The sequence below is a fragment of the Panthera tigris genome, chromosome F3, assembly GCF_018350195.1.
Source record: "Panthera tigris isolate Pti1 chromosome F3, P.tigris_Pti1_mat1.1, whole genome shotgun sequence".
Classification (NCBI taxonomy): Eukaryota; Metazoa; Chordata; class Mammalia; order Carnivora; family Felidae; genus Panthera; species Panthera tigris.
The window spans coordinates 40,833,233-40,852,748 of NC_056678.1; the positions used below are offsets into that span (position 1 = coordinate 40,833,233).

The 19,516-nt window shown below is 41.7% G+C and overlaps 1 protein-coding gene and 1 pseudogene across 1 annotated transcript in view; both read left to right on the forward strand.

Moving 5' to 3' along the window:
- Positions 1 to 480: 480 nt before the first annotated feature.
- IPO9 (importin 9) overlaps positions 481 to 19,516 on the forward strand; it is a 53,731-nt gene continuing 34,695 nt past the window's right edge. The window contains exon 1 of the mRNA XM_007086558.3: positions 481 to 666. Within this exon, the coding sequence (XP_007086620.2) occupies positions 504 to 666 (163 nt within the window). The 5' untranslated portion in view covers positions 481 to 503. The remainder of the gene's footprint in view (positions 667 to 19,516) is intronic.
- On the forward strand, positions 10,254 to 12,357 carry LOC107180045 (annotated as a pseudogene).

Consider the following 19,516-nt stretch of genomic DNA (forward strand, 5'->3'; position numbering starts at 1 on the left):
ATGAAGAGGCTCACTTGAGCCACTGTTGTTGTTGTTGTTGTTGTTGTTGTTTTTCAGTGTTTGAGGGGGCGAAAAAGGCTGGTTTAAAATAGCTATTTCTGAGCCAGAACTCTCTCCTTAAAGCCCTCTACACCCATTCCCATCTCAACTCCTCTCTCCTAACACTGTAGCTTATACCTGAAAGATCCATGAATCTAAAGTCCTCTATCATAGGCTTTGTTCCAAGTGAGTTTACTAACTTGCTGTTCCACTCAGGAAAGCCCCCTAACCTCTCTGGAGCTCAGTTTTCACAAAAATGCGAAGCGATTCTCGCGGGAAAAGGTGCAGTTTTCGTCCATACGGCAGGAGGCGCTGTCTCTGGAGGTTTAGACCCATTCCCCGCCCCCTTCTAGCTCCCGCCCGACTCTGGTGCGCAGGCGCGGCTTCGCGGATTGGCCGCGCGCGGGAGCCGTCATTCAGTGGCGGGTCCCGGCCGTGGGGCTGGCGGGCTGAAGGGAAGAAAGATGGCGGCAGCGGCGGCGGCTGGTGCGGCCTCGGGGCTGCCGGGTCCAGTGGCACAAGGACTGAAGGAGGCGTTGGTGGATACGCTCACCGGGATCCTATCCCCAGTGCAGGAGGTGCGAGCGGCTGCCGAGGAACAAATTAAGGTGCTCGAGGTGACAGAGGGTGAGTGAGGCGGGACCATCACGAGGATGTGTCGGACCTGGGCCGGCCGTACTGTCCGCTGACCGCAGCTCCGGACCGGCTGGGGACAAGGGGAGCCTGAGCCAGTGGAGATCTGGGCGCCGAGGCCCAGCAGGCAGGAGTGGGGCAGGAAGAGAGGATGATGTCCCCGGTGGCTGTGAAAGTCCCGGAGAGGGGAGGCGCGCCTGGAGGAGAGGGTCGGGAGAGGTGGAGCCTCGGAGGGGAGAGGGAGGGTGGAGACTTGAAAAGCTAGATGGAGCCTAGGATCTGCAGAGGATCGAGATGGAGCTAGACTTGCTGCTTTGGAGGAAGTCGCGCGGTCTGGGAAATATTTTTGAGTTCAGAACCAGGGTCTTTTGCTGTCCTCTTCGCCAGCTCGGTTGTGCTGGAATAGGAGTAAAGGGAGTTGTTAGAAGTGGTGAGAGGGCAGAGCCTTGAGAACGCGGCTATCAGAGCTTAGTAGATATCAAACAAGTTTCTGCCTCCGAGTTATAAACCTAGCTGGTCGGTTTACCTCTTAATGTTTTCCTAGAAATCAAATTCAGTGCATGTGCAGCTGATTCACCTTCCTGGCCATAGTCCCCTTTAATTTTCCAAATAATTTACACTTATTAAATACCTCTGTGTGCATTTCTATTTGGAGGAACCGATCATCCTTTGTCTTTGACTCTTTGTCCCGGTACTCCTATTATATGCTTTAAAGTGATGGAGAAAAAAAATAAACTATTGGTTTGAGATGGTCAATTTCCTGCTGAGTGGGCCTTTCACCAGGCCGCGTGTAACCACTTTACTAAGAACAATTTGATCCTAAAACAGGAGAAGGGAAAAATCCTCTTGGTCTTTATGTAAGAAATATATCTGGTCTGTTAAAGGCTTCGCTGGAAGAACTGCAAATCCTTAGACTGTCTCCCAGCTCATCCACCTCTTAAAGACCTCTTCCGAGATATGGGAGATTGTCCATGGTCTGACAAATCACACTCAAAACCTTGAGTTCGCTCTTCTACTGGGATTAGGATTTTATTGAAAAGAACTTCAGACAAATCTCCCTTTAATTTTCCCTCACCGCATGAGAGAGCTATTGGAAATACGTTGAGATTTGGGATATAACAGGTTAAGGACCATTTTGAAGGCCTAATTGTAATTGTCATTGTTCTATAAAATGTCAGACCCTACAATAGGAGCAATTGCTGGTTAGGAGAAAGCTCGTTAAGAACCATGCATAGATTGATTGGAGTTATTCTAGTCTCGGTAAAATTTTTGTATTCACATTGTCTCTGCCTCCCTTGGATGTGAAGGAGGAAGAGTGACAAAGCAAAGGAACCTCATCACATTCAAGTTACTACTTGAATAAAATTGACGGTCTGATGGCTTCCCTGAATGCTAGCCGGTGATCCTGGTGTCCCAAATGTATGTCTGGCACCTTCCTACAAAAGGTGAACCTGAGTGCATGTTTTAACTGCCCAATAACAGCTCCACTTGGGCTCTGATCCCTTCTCTAGCCAATGCCATGGTCTCATCTAGGCAAAGTCTAGGACTGTGTGAATTTCTTGAGAGCTTTTTGAAATTCTAGTCTCGCTTTCTTCATCTTTTGGGGTCTTGAAATCTAAAACAGAATTGCAGAGTTTTGCATTTGATTTAGGCCACTGATGGGAATAGACTGAAACACACACACCTTAACTTACTGGTAATGTGCTATCAGGCATGCTGTGCAACATGAAACGGCTATAATACAGTGACCTGATATCAGTGGTCTAGTACTAAGGCATATGACGCACAGGGTCAGGATGTGATGTACAGGGTTGGACCAAGTCTCTGGAGTTGATTGAAGTGCTTTGGACCCTTTGGAGGCTCTTTTTGTTTTTTAAATAAGTCCAACTCCTTATATTTACTTAAAAAACTATAAAAATTCACCCCTTTCAGTAACCTAGTTTTAGGTGGAGAGTGGTGAGCCATTCTTCAGATATAGTACCTTGCTTCTCTCCCTTCCTCCTTACCGCCTTTAACAAGTTATTTTTTGCCATTGGGTCCAGAGTACCTCCTGTCTTGTATTCTGTCTGAATCTCAAATGTTTCCTTAACATGGTCACTAGTTTCTTTTCCACTAGCCATTGCCTTCCTTTATATGAAAATATAGCACCTGGCTTCCTAGCCAGAATTTAGCCAACCATCTGTCCTGATGAAACTGGTAGGATGTTGCTCCTGCTATTATATTAGAACATCCTGCAGGCCAGGGCAGGAGCATTCTTGCAAATGAGTGAACAAGATCATTTTCCACTCCTTTGGAGTTGCTTCACATTTTAGTTTTATCCTAGTGGAAGAAACCTTGCTTTCTGGTCCTCTGAAATACACTTCCTTAAAATTTGAAGTTAATGAGAAGTCTGAGAGTTGGTATCTACTATTATTTGTATTCTGGTAATCTTTTGATCTTTTTGGTTCTATGGGGCCAACATCAGGTGACAACCAAATATGGTTGTTTCTAGTCCCTCTGTCCCCTCAAATAACTGTCTTTGTGAGCCATTTATTGTTGCCTCACACAGGAGACTGGCCCCAGTTGATCTTTAAGATTAACCAGTCTACTCCCTTTGACAAATAGGTGTACCACCTTCCTTGGTTGCCAGGTGATGACCCCTAGTCTTGGAGCTTAAGTGGAAGAATCTCTAACTTTGAGGGAAAGGGCACAGGTCATTTGTTAACCCTCTGTTAAATGGAGAGACAAGAGAGGTTGACATGCTCTGACCAGATTCTTGGGTAGATGAAATTTTAAGAAACATTTATCCCAGAAAATAGGATTGAAGTTGCTGGAGCCCAAAGCACATTCTGCTCCTGATTTGAGAAGCATAGTGCAAGTTTGGAAGTTCCTCTATTATTACAGTATTCCAACAGATAATTGTTACCCTTTCTTTTCTCTTAGGAAGACTGAGATTTTGAGTTTGATGAACAGAGTTTGCAAGAATTTAGTTTTGCTTCAACAGAGTAAGAATAAGTCTTTTGATCTGTTAGAACATTCATCTAATTCTTGTTTTATTTAACACACGGAGTCATATAAAGCATTTTATAAACATAGTAATTAAAAAGATTGGGAAGTTTGTGAACTGCTGAAGATCTCTTACATCAGAGTCTAATGTTCTCTACTGAGCTTTTCTTTTTTGTCTGACTTATGAGAAGATCATGACTTTTGAGAATGTCACCTCTTTATTTTTGGTGTATTTATGCTTTACTTTTTTATATCTTGAATGAAGTTTTTCCTTCTTTTCCTTCTTTCTCCGTTTTCCTCTAAGAGCAGCATCACCCAAGTGGTAGAATGAGTTGCTTTCATTCATAAGCTCTAATTCTCCAGGCCAGCATAGCAGACTTTCTTACATAACCAAATTTAGACCCTAGGTCATTTTCTTCTCTTAGTTATTTCTTTTTGTCTATTAGAAGTGAAGGCATTTTTCCCTGCCATTTGTCTTTGACTTAGTCTTTTCTGTCTTGCTCCCAACAGATGCCTCACATAAAATACGTTTTTTCCCTTCCGTCACCATTATATTGAACTGGGGAGGGGGTAATTATCTCTCCCTCACCTTTCCTGGCATTCAGATGCTGCCCATATATCAGTGTTGATTCCCCCATCTTAGATGCCTAGAGAGATGTTCCTGCTGGCTGGAAGTTTGCTTTCTGGTTCTCATGGGCACTTTTCTGGCTCTCTTACAGTATAGCGTAAGCACTGTCACCTGCGAAGGGAGCCCCTCAAGGATCCAGACGCACTCCTGGGCATGTGGCGGGCACTGAGCCGAGCGGAAGGCGGCCACGCTCGGAAAAAGGCCAGTGGTGGAGTTTTCTTTTTCCTTTCAGCTGTGGTTTTGTGGTGCTCACCAACCTCCATAAGAAAAGGGGGGCTTTTCCAGAGCTATACTCAGAACTACGTCCTTTCCCAACCAAACCCTATTCACAATTCTTCTTAGTAGTAGCTTCCCTGACTGTCAAAGCACTGCCAAGTCTCATGTCTCTCTAGTGACCCTTAAGTCCAGTAGCATATGTTTCTTAACTTACCCTTTATCCTCCGTGCTCTCCTTTGGATCTTCCCTTCGAAGCCAAGTTTTAGATAATGCTTTTGCCTAGTGAGGTGAGAGGAGAGAAAGAGGAGCAAGGATAATGATAGAGGGGAGCAAAAGACTAAAACCCCAGAGAATGGGCTAGGGAAGGAGGGCAAAGGCTTTCTTGGAAAGGAAGTCAGAGGATACCATTTTGTGCTGGATAAGAGTATACTCAGGAACCTGTAGTCAGGGTGAAAACCCAGGTTGACAGAATGGGTTTATCTTACTTCATCTTGGGAAAAGAAACCAGACAAAAATGGCATTAGAAAGCTAACTTCTTACAACCCATTTGAATGTCCCCTTTCGGCTTAATTGATTGTAGATTGAATCTTAGTTTAATCTGAATTGTTGTTTTCAAAGCAAGACAAAATAAAACAGCTGTGTATGTCGGTGTTTCTTGTACTTTTCCTGCCTTAACCATCCCAAAGCAAGTTATTCAGCGGTTCTTTCTAGTTTATGTTAAAGACACCAATCAGCAAAACTGGAAGTCCCCCAATACACACTAATATAAGTAAAAGTACCTTTTCTTTATAGACACACTTAGTTGTATTTCTTCAAAAAAATAGGTGGTCTCTGTTAAGTGAGTATCTGTAAGTAGAATTTTTACTACCTAACAGAAATCAGTGGACAGGAGCAACCATATTGATCGTTTAAAACATGTGAGAGAACTTGAGGGTTTTTTTTCTGGCTTTTCCTTATGTGTGTTAGTTTTAAAGCAGAGTTCACCACACCACCGCTATCACTCCTTGTAAATAATTCTTACAGCTTTTAAGTAAATTAAAGTTTTATGGTATGAAAATCTTCTATGGTGACTGATATCTCTGTATTTCTAATGGGCATATAGTCTAGGCAGAATAGGAAATACATTAAACAGGAAATACTATTAAATAAATAATAATTGAATTTCACTCTTACATCCCCCTATAACCTGATGCAAGTGAGTTCTTGGTCTTTGAAATTTTGGGATTTCCAAACTAGAGCTGATCATGTGACCACTGTTTTTGAAACTGTAGGAGCCTGTAGAAAAGAAAATCTGTTCTGTTTATCCAGTCTTTAGTTAATGGTGATTATAGTCTTTGAAGATTTTCTTTCTCATCAGTGCTTTTCAGCAGAGAGTTATATACTTGAACTTTCAAGCTTCTTCTTTCCTGTGTGGAGGAAATAAGCTTTCAGAGAAATTTATCTTATGATGTTTGTTGTAAGTACAGATCCCCTGGTTGACTTAGGTTTCTGTGCCCCTCATGGATCTTAATCTTCTGATGATCTCTTACTCTCACCATCCCTTGCAATCTCAGTGATGCATGAAGCGAAGTGATTAGTGGAAATTGGGGTGTGATCTTTGATGATCTTGATACTAGATCTTGTATTAGAGTGGATAGCTCCCAGCTATTGTGATCGTTACCAGAGTACTACCTACCTTCTTCTGGCACTGGTATGGAAGAAATGTATTCACACTACCCTTTTCTTCCAAAGGAATAGACTTGATATTCTCAGGTTCATGAGAAAGGACCCCCAAATAGTGGCAAGACTTAGGTGTAGTTTGCCTGGTCTTCATGCTATAATGATTCTTCTAATTGGTACCAGTGTTGACTGGTGGAAAATGCATGGTTCCTTGTCCGTTCTGTGAGCCTTAGTGTTGACCCTATAACTGTAACAGTATCTGTGCTTTCATTGAAAAAGTAATTATTCAGATTTGTTTAAATTTTAAAGTCCCACCTCAAGTTTCAAACCCTTTCAAAAACTCTCATTTTCATACCTCAGTATCTTTCCCACATTGTATGAGTAAAGATTTTGTTCATCTTGATCCCATTTTAGTTTGTCTCTATAGTAATGATCCAAAAATTGTGCTCTTGCCAGGAATATTAAAACCCATATCATAATGGTCCATGCAAAAGTTGAAATATGTGCTTTACAAGAAAATACTGTATGGGCCATATAATTTATGAATATATATAGATCATCCTTAAAGATGTCACATAATTGTCACAGAACTGATTGACTATTTCCAGGGATGCTAAACCTGGGTGGACAGTAACTTCTAAACAGACTAGGGGTTATAAAGTTAACATCCATCATCACACTAAGTATCTGAAGTCAAAGGAAGTGGGGGTCCCTTTACAAGTGCTCTTTTCTCCCTTCTCCTTCTTTAATTGGATTTCATACATGCATTTTAGAGAGCTTTTTTACCATTAAACTTGAACTTTGGTTGGTATCCATGAGGTCTTCCAGAATTATATCTGATTCATGTGTTTTAGTCCATTCTGAAGGTTGACTCCCACATCTTTAGGTTGTAGACACCTACTATTTTTCCCATTATAAATAAGTTTAATATGTACCAGAGTCTGAACTATCTAAACTAATCCTAAGAATTAGGATGGACTTCAGTATTTTTAGAGGTAATTCTGCAGGTTTGAAGTGTTTACTTGTGATTTAATCACTTGACTAAATGCTTTAGAGAGAATGTGGCTTCTTTCATGGTGTTCTTGCAAAAGTACTCTTTCCTGAGTGAAAAGATAGGTGCCATAAGATTGTGTCAAAAACTGCAGCTTAGGGGCACTGGGTGGCTCAGTCGGTTAAGTGTCGGACTCTTGATTTTGGCTCAGGTCACGGTCTCCCCGTTCACGTGTTGGGGCCTCGCATCCTGCTCTGTGCTGACAGAGCAGAGCCTGCTTGGGATTCTTTCTTCCTCTCTCTCTGCCCCTCCCCCGTGCATGAGTTTCTGTATTGTGTGTGCACTCTCTCTCAGAATAAGTAAATTCACTTAAAAAAAAAAATACAGGGGCGCCTGGGTGGCGCAGTCGGTTAAGCGTCCGACTTCAGCCAGGTCACGATCTCGCGGTCTGTGAGTTCGAGCCCCGCGTCAGGCTCTGGGCTGATGGCTCGGAGCCTGGAGCCTGTTTCCGATTCTGTGTCTCCCTCTCTCTCTGCCCCTCCCCCGTTCATGCTCTGTCTCTCTCTGTCCCAAAAATAAATAAAAAAAAAAAAAAAAAAAAAAATACAAAGAAACCCTGCAGCTTAAGCGCGTAATGAGTGAGGAATCGATGGATTCAGTAAAGAGGCCAGACATAAAATGGAAAAATCAGTAGCCTTCATATAAAAGCCTAGAGGATGTAAAGTGGTTTTTAAAAACCCATTTACAATAGCAACAAAGAAGATTAAATACTTAGGAATAAAATTAATAGGAATTGTAAAGGAACCTATCGGGTGAAACTGTTTAAACATTCCTGAAAGACTTAAAAAGTAGACTTGAACATAACTGCTTAACGAGTATGGGTTTTATTTTAGGATGATGGAAATGTTTTGGAATTAGGTAGAGGTGAATGTACTAAGTGCCACTGAGTTTTTCATCTTAAAATGGTTATGAATTCTACCTCAGTTTAAAAAATATCTTCCAGGGCACCTGGGTGACTCAGTCGGTTAAGCATCCAGTTTGGCTCAGGTCATGATCTCATGAGTTCAAGCCATGCCTCGGGCCCTACACTGACAGCACAGAGCCTACTTGGGGTTCTCTCTCTCTCCCTGCCCTTCCCCCACTTGAATGCTCTCTTTCTCTTTCAAAATAAATAAACTTTAAAACATATATATCTTTCAGAGATATGTATTAAAGCATTTACAGAGAAATGGGTGGGAAAAGTAGACTTGAACAAATGGAAAGACATATGCTATCCTTGGATAGGACAACTCAACATTATAGATGAGTACACAAGTTGATTCTAAAGTGTGTAGAAAAACAAACATGGAAGAGTAGCTCCAAAAATACTGAACAGGAAAAAGCTCTGACGAGGGACTAATTCTACCAGATATTAAAACATCTTATAAAGGCTCTATAATTAAAAGAAACAGAGTGGCACTGGTATGTGAATACACAAATAGAACTGTGGAATAGAATAAGAAGTCCAGAAATAGGCACAAGTACCTATGGAAATTTAATGTAGATAGAGGTGACATCTCACTCAAGTCATTGGGGTAAAGGTGGACATTTTAATAAAGGGTACTAGGACAACTGGGTAGGTATTTGGAATCAGATCAGTATCTTATACCATACAAAAAAACAAGTTCCAAATAGATTAGAAACCTAAAAATTTAAAACGTGAAACTGTACAGGAGCCGCCTGGGTGGCTCAGTCGGTTAAGTGTCCAACTTCGGCTCAGGTCACAATCTCGCGGTTTGTGGGTTTGAGCCCCGCCTCAGGCTCCGTGCTGACAGACAGCTCAAAGCCTGAAGCCTGCTTCAGATTCTCTCTCTCCCTCTCTCTCTGCCCCTCCCCCGCTTGTGCTATGTCTCTCAAAAATGAATAAATGTAAAAAAAAAAAAATTCTTTTTTAAATGAAACTGTACAAATTCTAGAAGATACAGGTGAATTTTTCTTTAATGCTGGCATAAGGAAAGGCTAACTGTAACTCGAAATTCAGAGACAATAAAAGATTGATAAGTGTGACTCATAAAATAATGTTTTTAATTTGCATGACAAAAACCACCATATAAAAAGTCAAAAGACGCCTGGGGGCTCACTTTGGCTCAGGTCATGACCTCATGGTTGGTTCGTGAGTTCGAGCCCCACATCGGGCTCTGTGCTGACAGCTCAGAGCCTGGAGCCTGCTTCGGATTCTCTCTCCCCCTCTTCTCTGCCCCTCCCCTACTCATTCTCTCTCTTTCTCTCTCTGTCTCCCCCCACCCAAAAAAGTAAATAAACATTAAAAAAAAGTCAAAAGACAGCTGAAAAACTGGGAGAAATTTTTCATAACATATACCCAGACAAAAGGATAATATCCTTAATATATAAAGAACTTTTTCTTTCTTTCTTTTTTTTAATGGTTTCGAGGTTTGGGGGCACCTGGGTGGCTCAGTCAATCGTCCAACTTCGTCTCAGGTCATGATCTCACAGTTTGTGAGTTCTAGCTCCTCGTTCTAGCTCCGCGTCAGGCTCTGTGCTGACAGCTCAGCTTCCGATTCTGTGTCTCCCTCTCTCTCTGCCCCTCCCCTGCTCGCATTCTATGTCTGTCTCAAAAATAAACAAATTCTTAAAGATAGTTTTAGGGTTTCTGTTGTTGTTGTTTTAGAGAGAGAGATCACTAGCAGGGTAGAGAGGCAGAGGAAGAGAGGATCCCAAGCAGGCTGCATGCTCAGCATGAACCCAACATAAGGCTCAGTCCCAGAATCCTGGGATCATGACCTAAAAGCCAAAGTCAGGAGTCTAACTCTCAACCGACTGAGCCACCCAGGCACCCCAGTATAAAGAGCTATTGGGGCGCCTGGGTGGCGCAGTCGGTTAAGCGTCCGGCTTCAGCCAGGTCACGATCTCGCGGATCTCGGGGTCTGTGAGTTCGAGCCCCGCGTCAGGCTCTGGGCTGATGGCTCGGAGCCTGGAGCCTGTTTCCGATTCTGTGTCTCCCTCTCTCTCTGCCCCTCCCCCGTTCATGCTCTGTCTCTCTCTGTCCCAAAAATAAATAAAAAACGTTGAAAAAAAAAAATTAAAAAAAAAAAAAAAAAAAAAAAGAGCTCTTAAAAACTAGGGACTCTGTTTCCCTGTCTGTATCTGGGAAAGAAGAATGGGATGAGGGTGCTATCTAGAAGGATGGGGTTAGGAAGGAGCAACCCAGAGGACCTATGGGTAGCAGGAAAGGGTTTGGCCTGAAAATCAAGGTGCGAAGAGATGGTAGATGGGGTTGTCAAGAACCTGCCATGCAGCTGTTTAGTGCCAGGAGTCAGCAGCACCTGCGGATGGATCCCGGCTGCTGCCCAGCTTGCTCACTAGACTCTTGGGAGGGGAAAGGTGAGTAGAGAGGTCCCAGGAGGCAGGCCTCCTGGGACTCCGGAGTGGAGATGGTGGTTGGAGATAGCCCCCAGGCCACCTCACTGGGCCTTTCTCAGTCAGTTACCTTCTCTGGACTTGGAGCACATAGGGAACCGTGAGCCCCTGACCCTAGCTGCCAAGGAATGTCCTGCCCACCTAGGCCAGGTGAAAGCTGGCTGAAGGCTGGAGCAGGTGCTGAAGCTGTCCCACCAACCCTCGACTTCCCCTGCCAGCATGTCACACCATCTCTCCCTAAAGTCACCAAGTAAGCCTGAATGCGAAATGCCCCTTTTTGGAGTAAGGGAGCAGGAGGCCACTGTGGCAGAAACTGACCTAAAGGCAGACCTGGAAGAAGCAGAGGTGGTGGGGGACCTGGGGCCTAAAGCCTGGGCCTAGAGCTGGAGCAGATGGCAAGACTCCAGCAGCTGTACTTGCAGGCGCAGAGGCCCCCAGGGAATCCTGAAGCGCAGGAGGAGAAGGAGCCAGGCTGGGCCCCTTCACCTCCACCTCTCCTGCCCCAGGCGAGTGAGGTACACGGACTATTCAGCCACACACAGGAGACAGCTTTACCCCTAAAGGGAGGGGTGCCTAGTACCAATTCTCCCAGGCTGTTAGAGGCCCCAGCAGAACTAGCTCACATCTTTTTATCCTCCCAGGAACACAAGCAGGATCTCTCCCACTGGAACGAGGTCAGGGTCCTGCTAAACAGGATCCATTGGAGGAGTCTGAGACATTTTGAGTCCCCTGCCCCTCCTGATGGCCCACCCCTAGGATTGAGTCAAAGTATGTTCCTAAAAGACCTCAACGCCAGCCCCTCCAGAAGACCTTTATGCCATCGCTGTGGTTAAGAAGCAACAAGCAAAAACCTTTGTGTATGCTGAGAACTCCTGGTGCAGGGACGTGACCCCGCATGGAGGGGTGTGCATTGAAGTCTTCTTCCTCACCCTTTGCCCTGTTTTGCTGCTTTGGGGTACCGACAGGAAAAGCTGCTCATGCTCACCCTTCTCTCTGAAGAGAGGGCTGGATCTTTCTCCTCTGGGCAGCCTGGCAGAGGAACCCTGGTTCCCTGAGAGGCTCCAAGGTACGGCAGCCCCTGGGCTCCTTGCTGGTTGCCAGAAATCCCGGGCCTAGACAGCGTGAACTAACTTACTCATTATGAGTCCATGGAGAGTATTTGGCGTGGAGAGCATTTGGGGCCTAGTGTTTTGCAGATGTATATCTAAGCAGAATGATATGTGTATCTCTATGAGTCTGTCACTGTTGTGAACTGACTGGATCCAACCATCTTTTCTGAATCATACATTCGAAGAGTTGGTCTTCTGGGCGAGGTAACTGCAGAAGGCTGGAACTAACCTTCATTCCTCAGTGGGCAGTTTGTAAAAGTCATGTTTTCCTCCTCATAAGTCCGTGGACAGCCCAGAACAGAGAATGGTACTGTCTTGGGTGCCTCTACATTGAGTCTTGCCTATGGAAAATAGCCCCTGAAGACTGAACCTGGAATGGAAGGATCAGGGACAACATGGAGAGTAGCAGAGTCAGCTTCAAGGTCTGTCTTCAACTGCTTTGGTCCATAATAGCCTTTACAGTCAGACCTGAAACCAGAGACTCAGACCAGTTTTTAGATGTTGACAAAATCTGTTAAATTTTCTGAGCCATAGCTCCCTACTTAATCTCCCCAATGATTTAATACCTGCCTACCTACCTCACAGTCTTGTTATGAAGATAAAACAAGATTAAAGTGTAAAAAAAATTTTTTTTAAGGAACAAAGGACCAAAAACCCAGTAGAAAAATGGGAGGGGGATATGGACAGACAGATCACCAGCCCCCCCCCCCCCCCCCCCCGACAAAAAAAGGACTCAAACATACAAATAAGGTTTATAGTGGTTAGAGAAATGAAACAACCATTTCTTATCTGTCAGACTGGCAAAATAGTAACACATTCTGTTGGTGAGGCTGTAAAGAAACACTCTTAACATTACTAGTGGGAATGCAAATTGGTACAGTCCTTTTGGAGGAAAATTTGGCCATACCTAACCACACTGTATATGCACTTACCTTTTGATCCAGGAGACCCACTTCTGGGGTTGAAGGTACACCTTCAACAATATAAAAATGCATATTGTTTACTGCAACATAGTTTATAAAAGCAGAATATTGGAAGCAATGTAACTGCCTAGTTATATACATTGATACATTATATACATTCATGAATAGGACAGTGGTTGATTCAATAGGTTGATTCAATAGGTTGAATAAAGTACATCTATACAATGGTATGTTATGCAGCTACAAAGAAAAAGAATGAGGAATCTCTGAACTGATGTGGAATGATTTCCAGAATATAATGTTAATTGAAAAAAAAAGTACAGAGGCGCTGGGTGGCTCAGTAGGTTGAGCGTCTGACTTCGGCTCAGGTCATGATTTCACAGTTCTTGGGTTCGAGCCCCGTGTTGGGCTCTGTGCTGACAGTTCAGAGCCTGGAGCCTGCTTCAGATTCTGTGTCTCTGTCTCTCTGTCCCTCCCCTACTCGTTCTCTTTCTCAAAAATAAATAGTAAAAATATTTTTTTAAAGAAAAAGTATAAAAGAATATAATAAACAACTGTTTGTGTAAATAAGAGGACATAAAAAAATACACCTGTATCTGCTCATTAATGCAAAAGAAATACAGGAGAGATAAACCAGAAGCTGATTGGTTACATGGAGTGGGTTGAGAAAAGGTGGAAAGAAGTTAATAGGGATGTGGATGGAGCGACACTTCTTATAATACTCCTTTTTGTGTAGCTTTGATTGAGCATTGTAGAAATATCCCTCAAATAAATAATTAAAATCAAGCGGTAGAGGGGGCCCAAAATGGAAGTATTAACAAATGAACCTGACCGTATTACAAATGAATAACATAAGTATCATTGGGTGTTGGGAGAGAAAAGAATCCAAGTAACTTTGGAAAATAGTGTGTGGTTCGACTGCATATTGTAAAATTAAAGTCAAAAAGAACTATTCACAAAAACTGTACTCCAGTTAATACATCTGTTTTTCACAAGAGTATGAGTTAATAGTTGTAATTAGTTTATGTGTATACTAAGATTGAAATGAATAGGCAAACTTATTTTAGAAAATGAGAGCCAGAGAAAAAATTACATCAGGAAAAGAGGAAAAGTAGAATGAACCTTTGTATTGACATGGCATTGGATCTGAGGTGTCAGTAGATGGATGGTTGGGTGGATGGATGGATGGATGGATGGATGGATGGATGGATGGCAGGCAGGCAGGCAGATGGATGGGTGGATGTGTAGGTATACGTTAGTATACATACATAGATTTCCTCGTGGTGTTCTCTGAGAAGGCCTAGGAGCAGTGACACCCCAGTAGCATTGAGCACACCTAGCATCCAGATCTTGGTTTCTAAATAGCATTCCCCACTAAAATAAGCACCAGGGCTTACGCAGGGAAAATATAAGATAAGCCTAGAATATCTTGTGATATCAGAACAAAAGGCAGTGCTGTAAAAAGGATGGGAGTGTAGAGAAGTATACAGGACCCAAATGAAAGGAGTGCCAGTGGCCTAAGTAGAATGATCTGGGCAGCAAAATAATGATAGTACTGGCTTAAAACTATACAATAAAATAAATAACATGAGTCCACACTGGTGTAAAGAAATAATTGGATAAAGAAAGGAGAAGGGACAGTTCCTCATTAGAAAAGAATTACAGTTAATAAGAGTAAAGAAAATAAATATGAAAGCACCATTAGGCAAACAACACAGTGATAATGTTTGCCAATAGGATCTACAGATGGATACTAAAATCAATGTGTGAAAGTATAAGAAGAAACAAGATATTATCATAATCTCAAAGTATCTCTCCCGAGATTTTTATCATTAAAAGGGAAAAACAGTACCTTTACAGTAGAGAAACCCAGTAGACTGCACATTATCAAGTAAGTGATCATGGTTAACATTTCCAGTAACTTTTCAACATTATGTATTCCCTGATAGGATATTCTGAGGACACAGCATCACTTCTCTGATATTTTTGTCTAAAATGAATAACCTCAGTCTAATCATGAGGAAACTTGGGTCAATCACACATTGAGACACATTCTACAAAGTAACTGATCATTACTCATTGGAAGTGTTCTGGTCATAAAAGACAATAAGAGAATGTCACGCATTAGAGGAAACTGAAGAGACCTGACAGCCAAATACAACATGGGATCTTGGATTGGATCATGAAGCAGAAAAAGGACAATAAGGGAAAAAAACTGGTGAAATTCCAGTCAAGTCTGTAGTTCAGTTAATAGTATTATACCCATGTTAGTTTTTGGTTTTGATCATTGAACCACAGTTGTGTAGGTTGTTAATATCAGAGGAACGTGAGTAAAGGGTATCCATGAACTCTATGTACTGTTTGTCAGCTTTTCTTTAAGTCAAAAAATGATTTCAAAATAAAACATTTAAAAAATACATAGACATAGATCATTTTCAGTAGCTTTTAACCTGTGTACTTGGATAAGCCTTGAACATGAAACACTGCATGGGTGACTTTTTCTTGGTATTAAGCTTTTCTTTTGCATAAATATCCTTTGGATGGCTATTTCGGTGAAACCCAATTGTGATAGTTAGAATTCACCATGGAAAGTAACTTTAGTTACAGAGATAGGAAAGCCAGACAGTGTACTCACTATGGGCAATAAAAGCAATACTAGCACAATTTATTATTTTATTTTAATTATAGAATTTTTGGTTTTTTTTTATTAAAAGAACTTCTAAGATCTATTCTCTTACCTTAGCAACTTTAAAGTATATAATACAGTATTATTAGCCAGAGCTGACATGCTATACGTTACTTCCCAACTTATTTAAATTTTTTTTTTTAATGTTTATTTTTGAGACATTTTAATGTTTATTTTGAGAGAGACAGAGAATGAACGGGGGAGGGTCAGAGAGAGAGGGAGACACAGAATCCGAAGCAGGCTCCAGGCTCTGAGCTGTCAGCACAGAGCCCGACGCGGGGCTTGAACTCACAGACCGTGAGATCATGACCTGAGCCGAAGTCGGACGCTTAACCAACTGAGCCACCCAGGCGCCCCATTTAATTTTTTTTTTAATATTCCTTTTTGAAACAGAGAGAGAGACAGAGACAGAGCATGAGCAGGGGAGGGGCAGAAAGAGAGGAAGACACAGAATCTTAAGTAGGCTCCAGGCTCTGAGCTGTTAGCACAGAGCCCGTCGCAGGGCTCAAACCCACAAACTGCGAGATCATGACCTGAGTGAGCCGAAGTTGGACGCCCAACAGACTGAGCCACCCAGGTGCCCTACAGATCAGTACTTTTTCTTCTGCAGCTTCTTCACCTCTCTTAGCCTTGATAAAATTTAAGAGAGTTAGGGCCTTGCTCTGGATTAGTCTTTGGCTTAAGGGAATGTTGTGGCTGGTTTGATCTGTCCAGACCACTAAAACTTTCTCCATATCTGTAATAAGATTGTTTCACTTTCTTACCATTTGAGTGTTCACTGGAGTAGCACTTTTGCTTCCATTCAAATACTTTTTCTTTGTATTCACAGCTTAGCTGACACAAGAGGCCTAGCTTTCAGCCTCTCGGCTTTTGACATGCCTTCCTCAGCAAGCTTTTTCTCAAGTGTGAGACATGCACCTCTTCCTTTCACTTGAACCCTTAGAGGTTATTACACGGTTTAATTTGGTCTAATTTCAGTATTGTTGTGTCTGGTGGAATAGGGAGGCCCAAAGAGAGGGAGAGAGAAGGGGAAATGGCCAGTTAGTGGGGCCATCATAACACAGCATTTTTCAATTAAGTTCACCATCCTATATGGACACTTTGTGTTGCCTCAAAACAATTACAGTAGTAACGTCAAAGATCACTGATCACCATAACAAATATAATAATGGAGGGACGCCAGGGTGGTTCAGTCGGTTGAGCATCTGACTCCTGCTCAGGTCATGATCTCACTGCTTGTGAGTTCGAGCCCTGCGTTGGGCTCTGTGCTGACAGCTCAGAGCCTGGAGCCTGCTTCAGATTCTGTCTCCACCTGTCTGCCCCTCCCCTGATCGTGCTTGCTCTCTCACTCTCTCTCAAATATAAAATAAAACATAAAAAAACTTATATATATATACATATATATATATATATATATATATATATATATATATAATGGAAAAGTTTAAAATGTTGAGAGAATACCAAAATGTGACATAGAGACACAAAGTGAGCAAATACTGTTGAAAAAAATGGCACCGATAAACTTGCTTTACACAGGGTTGCCCCAGACCTTCAATTCATAAAAAAAACTCAGTATCTACAAAGTGCAGTAAAGCAAGGTGCAATAAACAAGGTATGCCTGTAGTCCCACTTAATTTATTTTTGCTTTTGTTGCCTTTGCTCTTGGTGTCAAATATAGAAGGTCATCGCTAAAACTGATTTCAGGAAACTTAACACCTATGTTTTCTTTTAGAAGTTTTATGGTTTCTGGTCTTACATTCAAGTCTTTAATTAATTAACTTTGAATTAATCAAATAGTAAATTAATTAATTTTGAATTCGTTTTTGTATATGGTGTAAGAGAGTGGTCCAGTTTCATTCTTTTGCATGTGGCTGTCCAGTTTTCCCAGTATCATTTATTTTTTTTAATTTTTTTTTAAGTTTATTTATTTTTGATAGAGAGACAGAGACAGAGCATGAGCTGAGCAGGGGCAGAGAGAGAGGGAGACACAGAATCTGAAGCAAGCTCCAGGCTCTGAGCTGTCAGCACAGAGCCCGACGCAGGGCTAGAACCCACGAACCATGAGATCGTGACCTGAGCTGAAGTCCGGTGCTTAACCAACTGAGCCACCCAGGCTCCCCCCAGCATCATTTATTGAAGAGACTGTCCTTTTCCCTTGGAGAGCCTTGCCTCCTTTGTCCTAAATTAATTAACCATAGGTTTATTTCTGGGCTCTGTTCTGTTCTACTGATCTATGTGCCTTTATGCCAGTACCATAGTTTTGATTACTATAGCTTTGTAAATTAATTTTAAATCAGGGAGCCATGATGCTTCTAGCTTTGTTTGTGCTCAAGATTGCTTTGGCTCTTTGGGGTTTCTCATGGTTCCACGCAAATTTTAGGATTGTTCTATTTCTGTGAAAAACGCCATTGGAATTTTTATAGGGATTGCCACAATAACTGATTTTTAAAGTTTTTACTATGTGCCATGTGTTGTTCTCACAGGATTGCTTGGTAACTTGATACCATTATCTTTATTTTGCAGATGGAGAAACTGGGGTTTAGAAAAGATAAGTAACTTGTCTAAGCTTAGACACAGTGGCTTCAGGATTTGAGCCTACACTTGCCTAACCTGTGGTCTTAGCCTCTTCGGCTCCCTGCAAATAGGAATGATGCACCTGTCGTAACTGGTGCACCTACCACAACTGAACACCTCTGAAAAATTACCATTCAGTCTCTAGAACAGTGCTGTCCAGTAGGAATATAATGGGAGTCACAGGTGAAATTTTAAATTTTCTAAAAGTTATATTGGGAAGGTAAAAAGAAAAAGGTAAAATTAAGTTTTAAAACTATTCATTTAACCTAAGGTGTGCAAAGTATTTCAATTTGTAATCCGTATAAGCATTACTAAAATATTTTACATTATTTTGTTTTCATACTAAGTTTGCAGTGTGGTATTTTACACTTGCAGCACATGTCAATTCTCACTAGCCACATCTCAGGTATTCAGTAGTCACTTGTAAGTGATGGCTATCATGTTGGATAGCACAGCCCTAGACTGTGAGATGTGAAAATTATGGTGCCCTCTTGGTCTTACATTCTTCTTCCTCATTTGACAGTTGACTCCCTTGCAAGTATAAATTAGATCTAATTTTTTTTAAAAAAAATTTGTAGTAAAATACACCTAATATTTACCATTTTAACATCTTTAAGTGTACACAGTCCAATGGTATTTAATATACTCACGTTGTTGCACAACTGTCACCACCAATTCTATTCATCTTGTAAAACTGACAGTCTGTAAACCCATTAAGTAACTCCTCATTTTCCCCTCCCCCAGCCCCTGGCAACTTCTGTTAAACTTTCTGTCTTTATGATTTTGACTACTCTAAGTAACTCGTATCAAAATGGAATCATATAGTATTTGTCTTTTTGTGACTAATGTATTTTATTTAGCATAATGTCCTCAAGATTCACCTATTTTAGCAGTTGTTGTATCATATTGCAGAATTTCCTTTCTTTTGAAAGCTGAATAATATTCCCTTGTACATATATATATACTGCGTTTTATTTGCTCATCTCTGGATAGACACTTGGTTGCTTCTATCTTTTAGCTATTGTGAACAATGGTACTATGAACATGGATATGCAAATATCTCTTCAAGACCCTGCTTTCAGTTCTTTTGGTTATATACCCAGAGATGGAATTTGCTAGATCTTATGGTGATTCTATTTCTGATTTTTTGAGGAACCACTGTATTATTCTGCACAGCAGCTATGCCATTTTACATTCCCACCAGTCATGTGTAAGCATTCCAATTTCTCCACACCCTCCCCAGTACTTGTTTTCTGTTGTTTTGGTAGTAGCTATCCTAAATGAGTGTGTGGTGGCATCTCGAAGTTTGGATTTGCATTTCCCTAGTGATGAATGATGTTGAGTGTCTTTTCAGGTGTCTGTTGGCCATTATATATCTTCTTTGGAGAAATACCCATTTGAGTCTTGTGCTCATTTTTGAATTGGGTTGTTTGTTTTGTTGTTGTTGAATTTCAGTTCTCTGTGTTTGGGATATTAATCCCTTATCAGCTAAATGATTTTTTTTAGAAAATTTTTTTCTTGTTAAGTAAACTTTACCCCATCGTGGTGCTTGAACTCACGACCCCAAGATCAGGAGTTGCAGCTCTACTGACTGAGCCAGTCAGGTTCCCCCCCCCCCCGCCCCCACTTTTTAGACCAATGATTTACAAATAG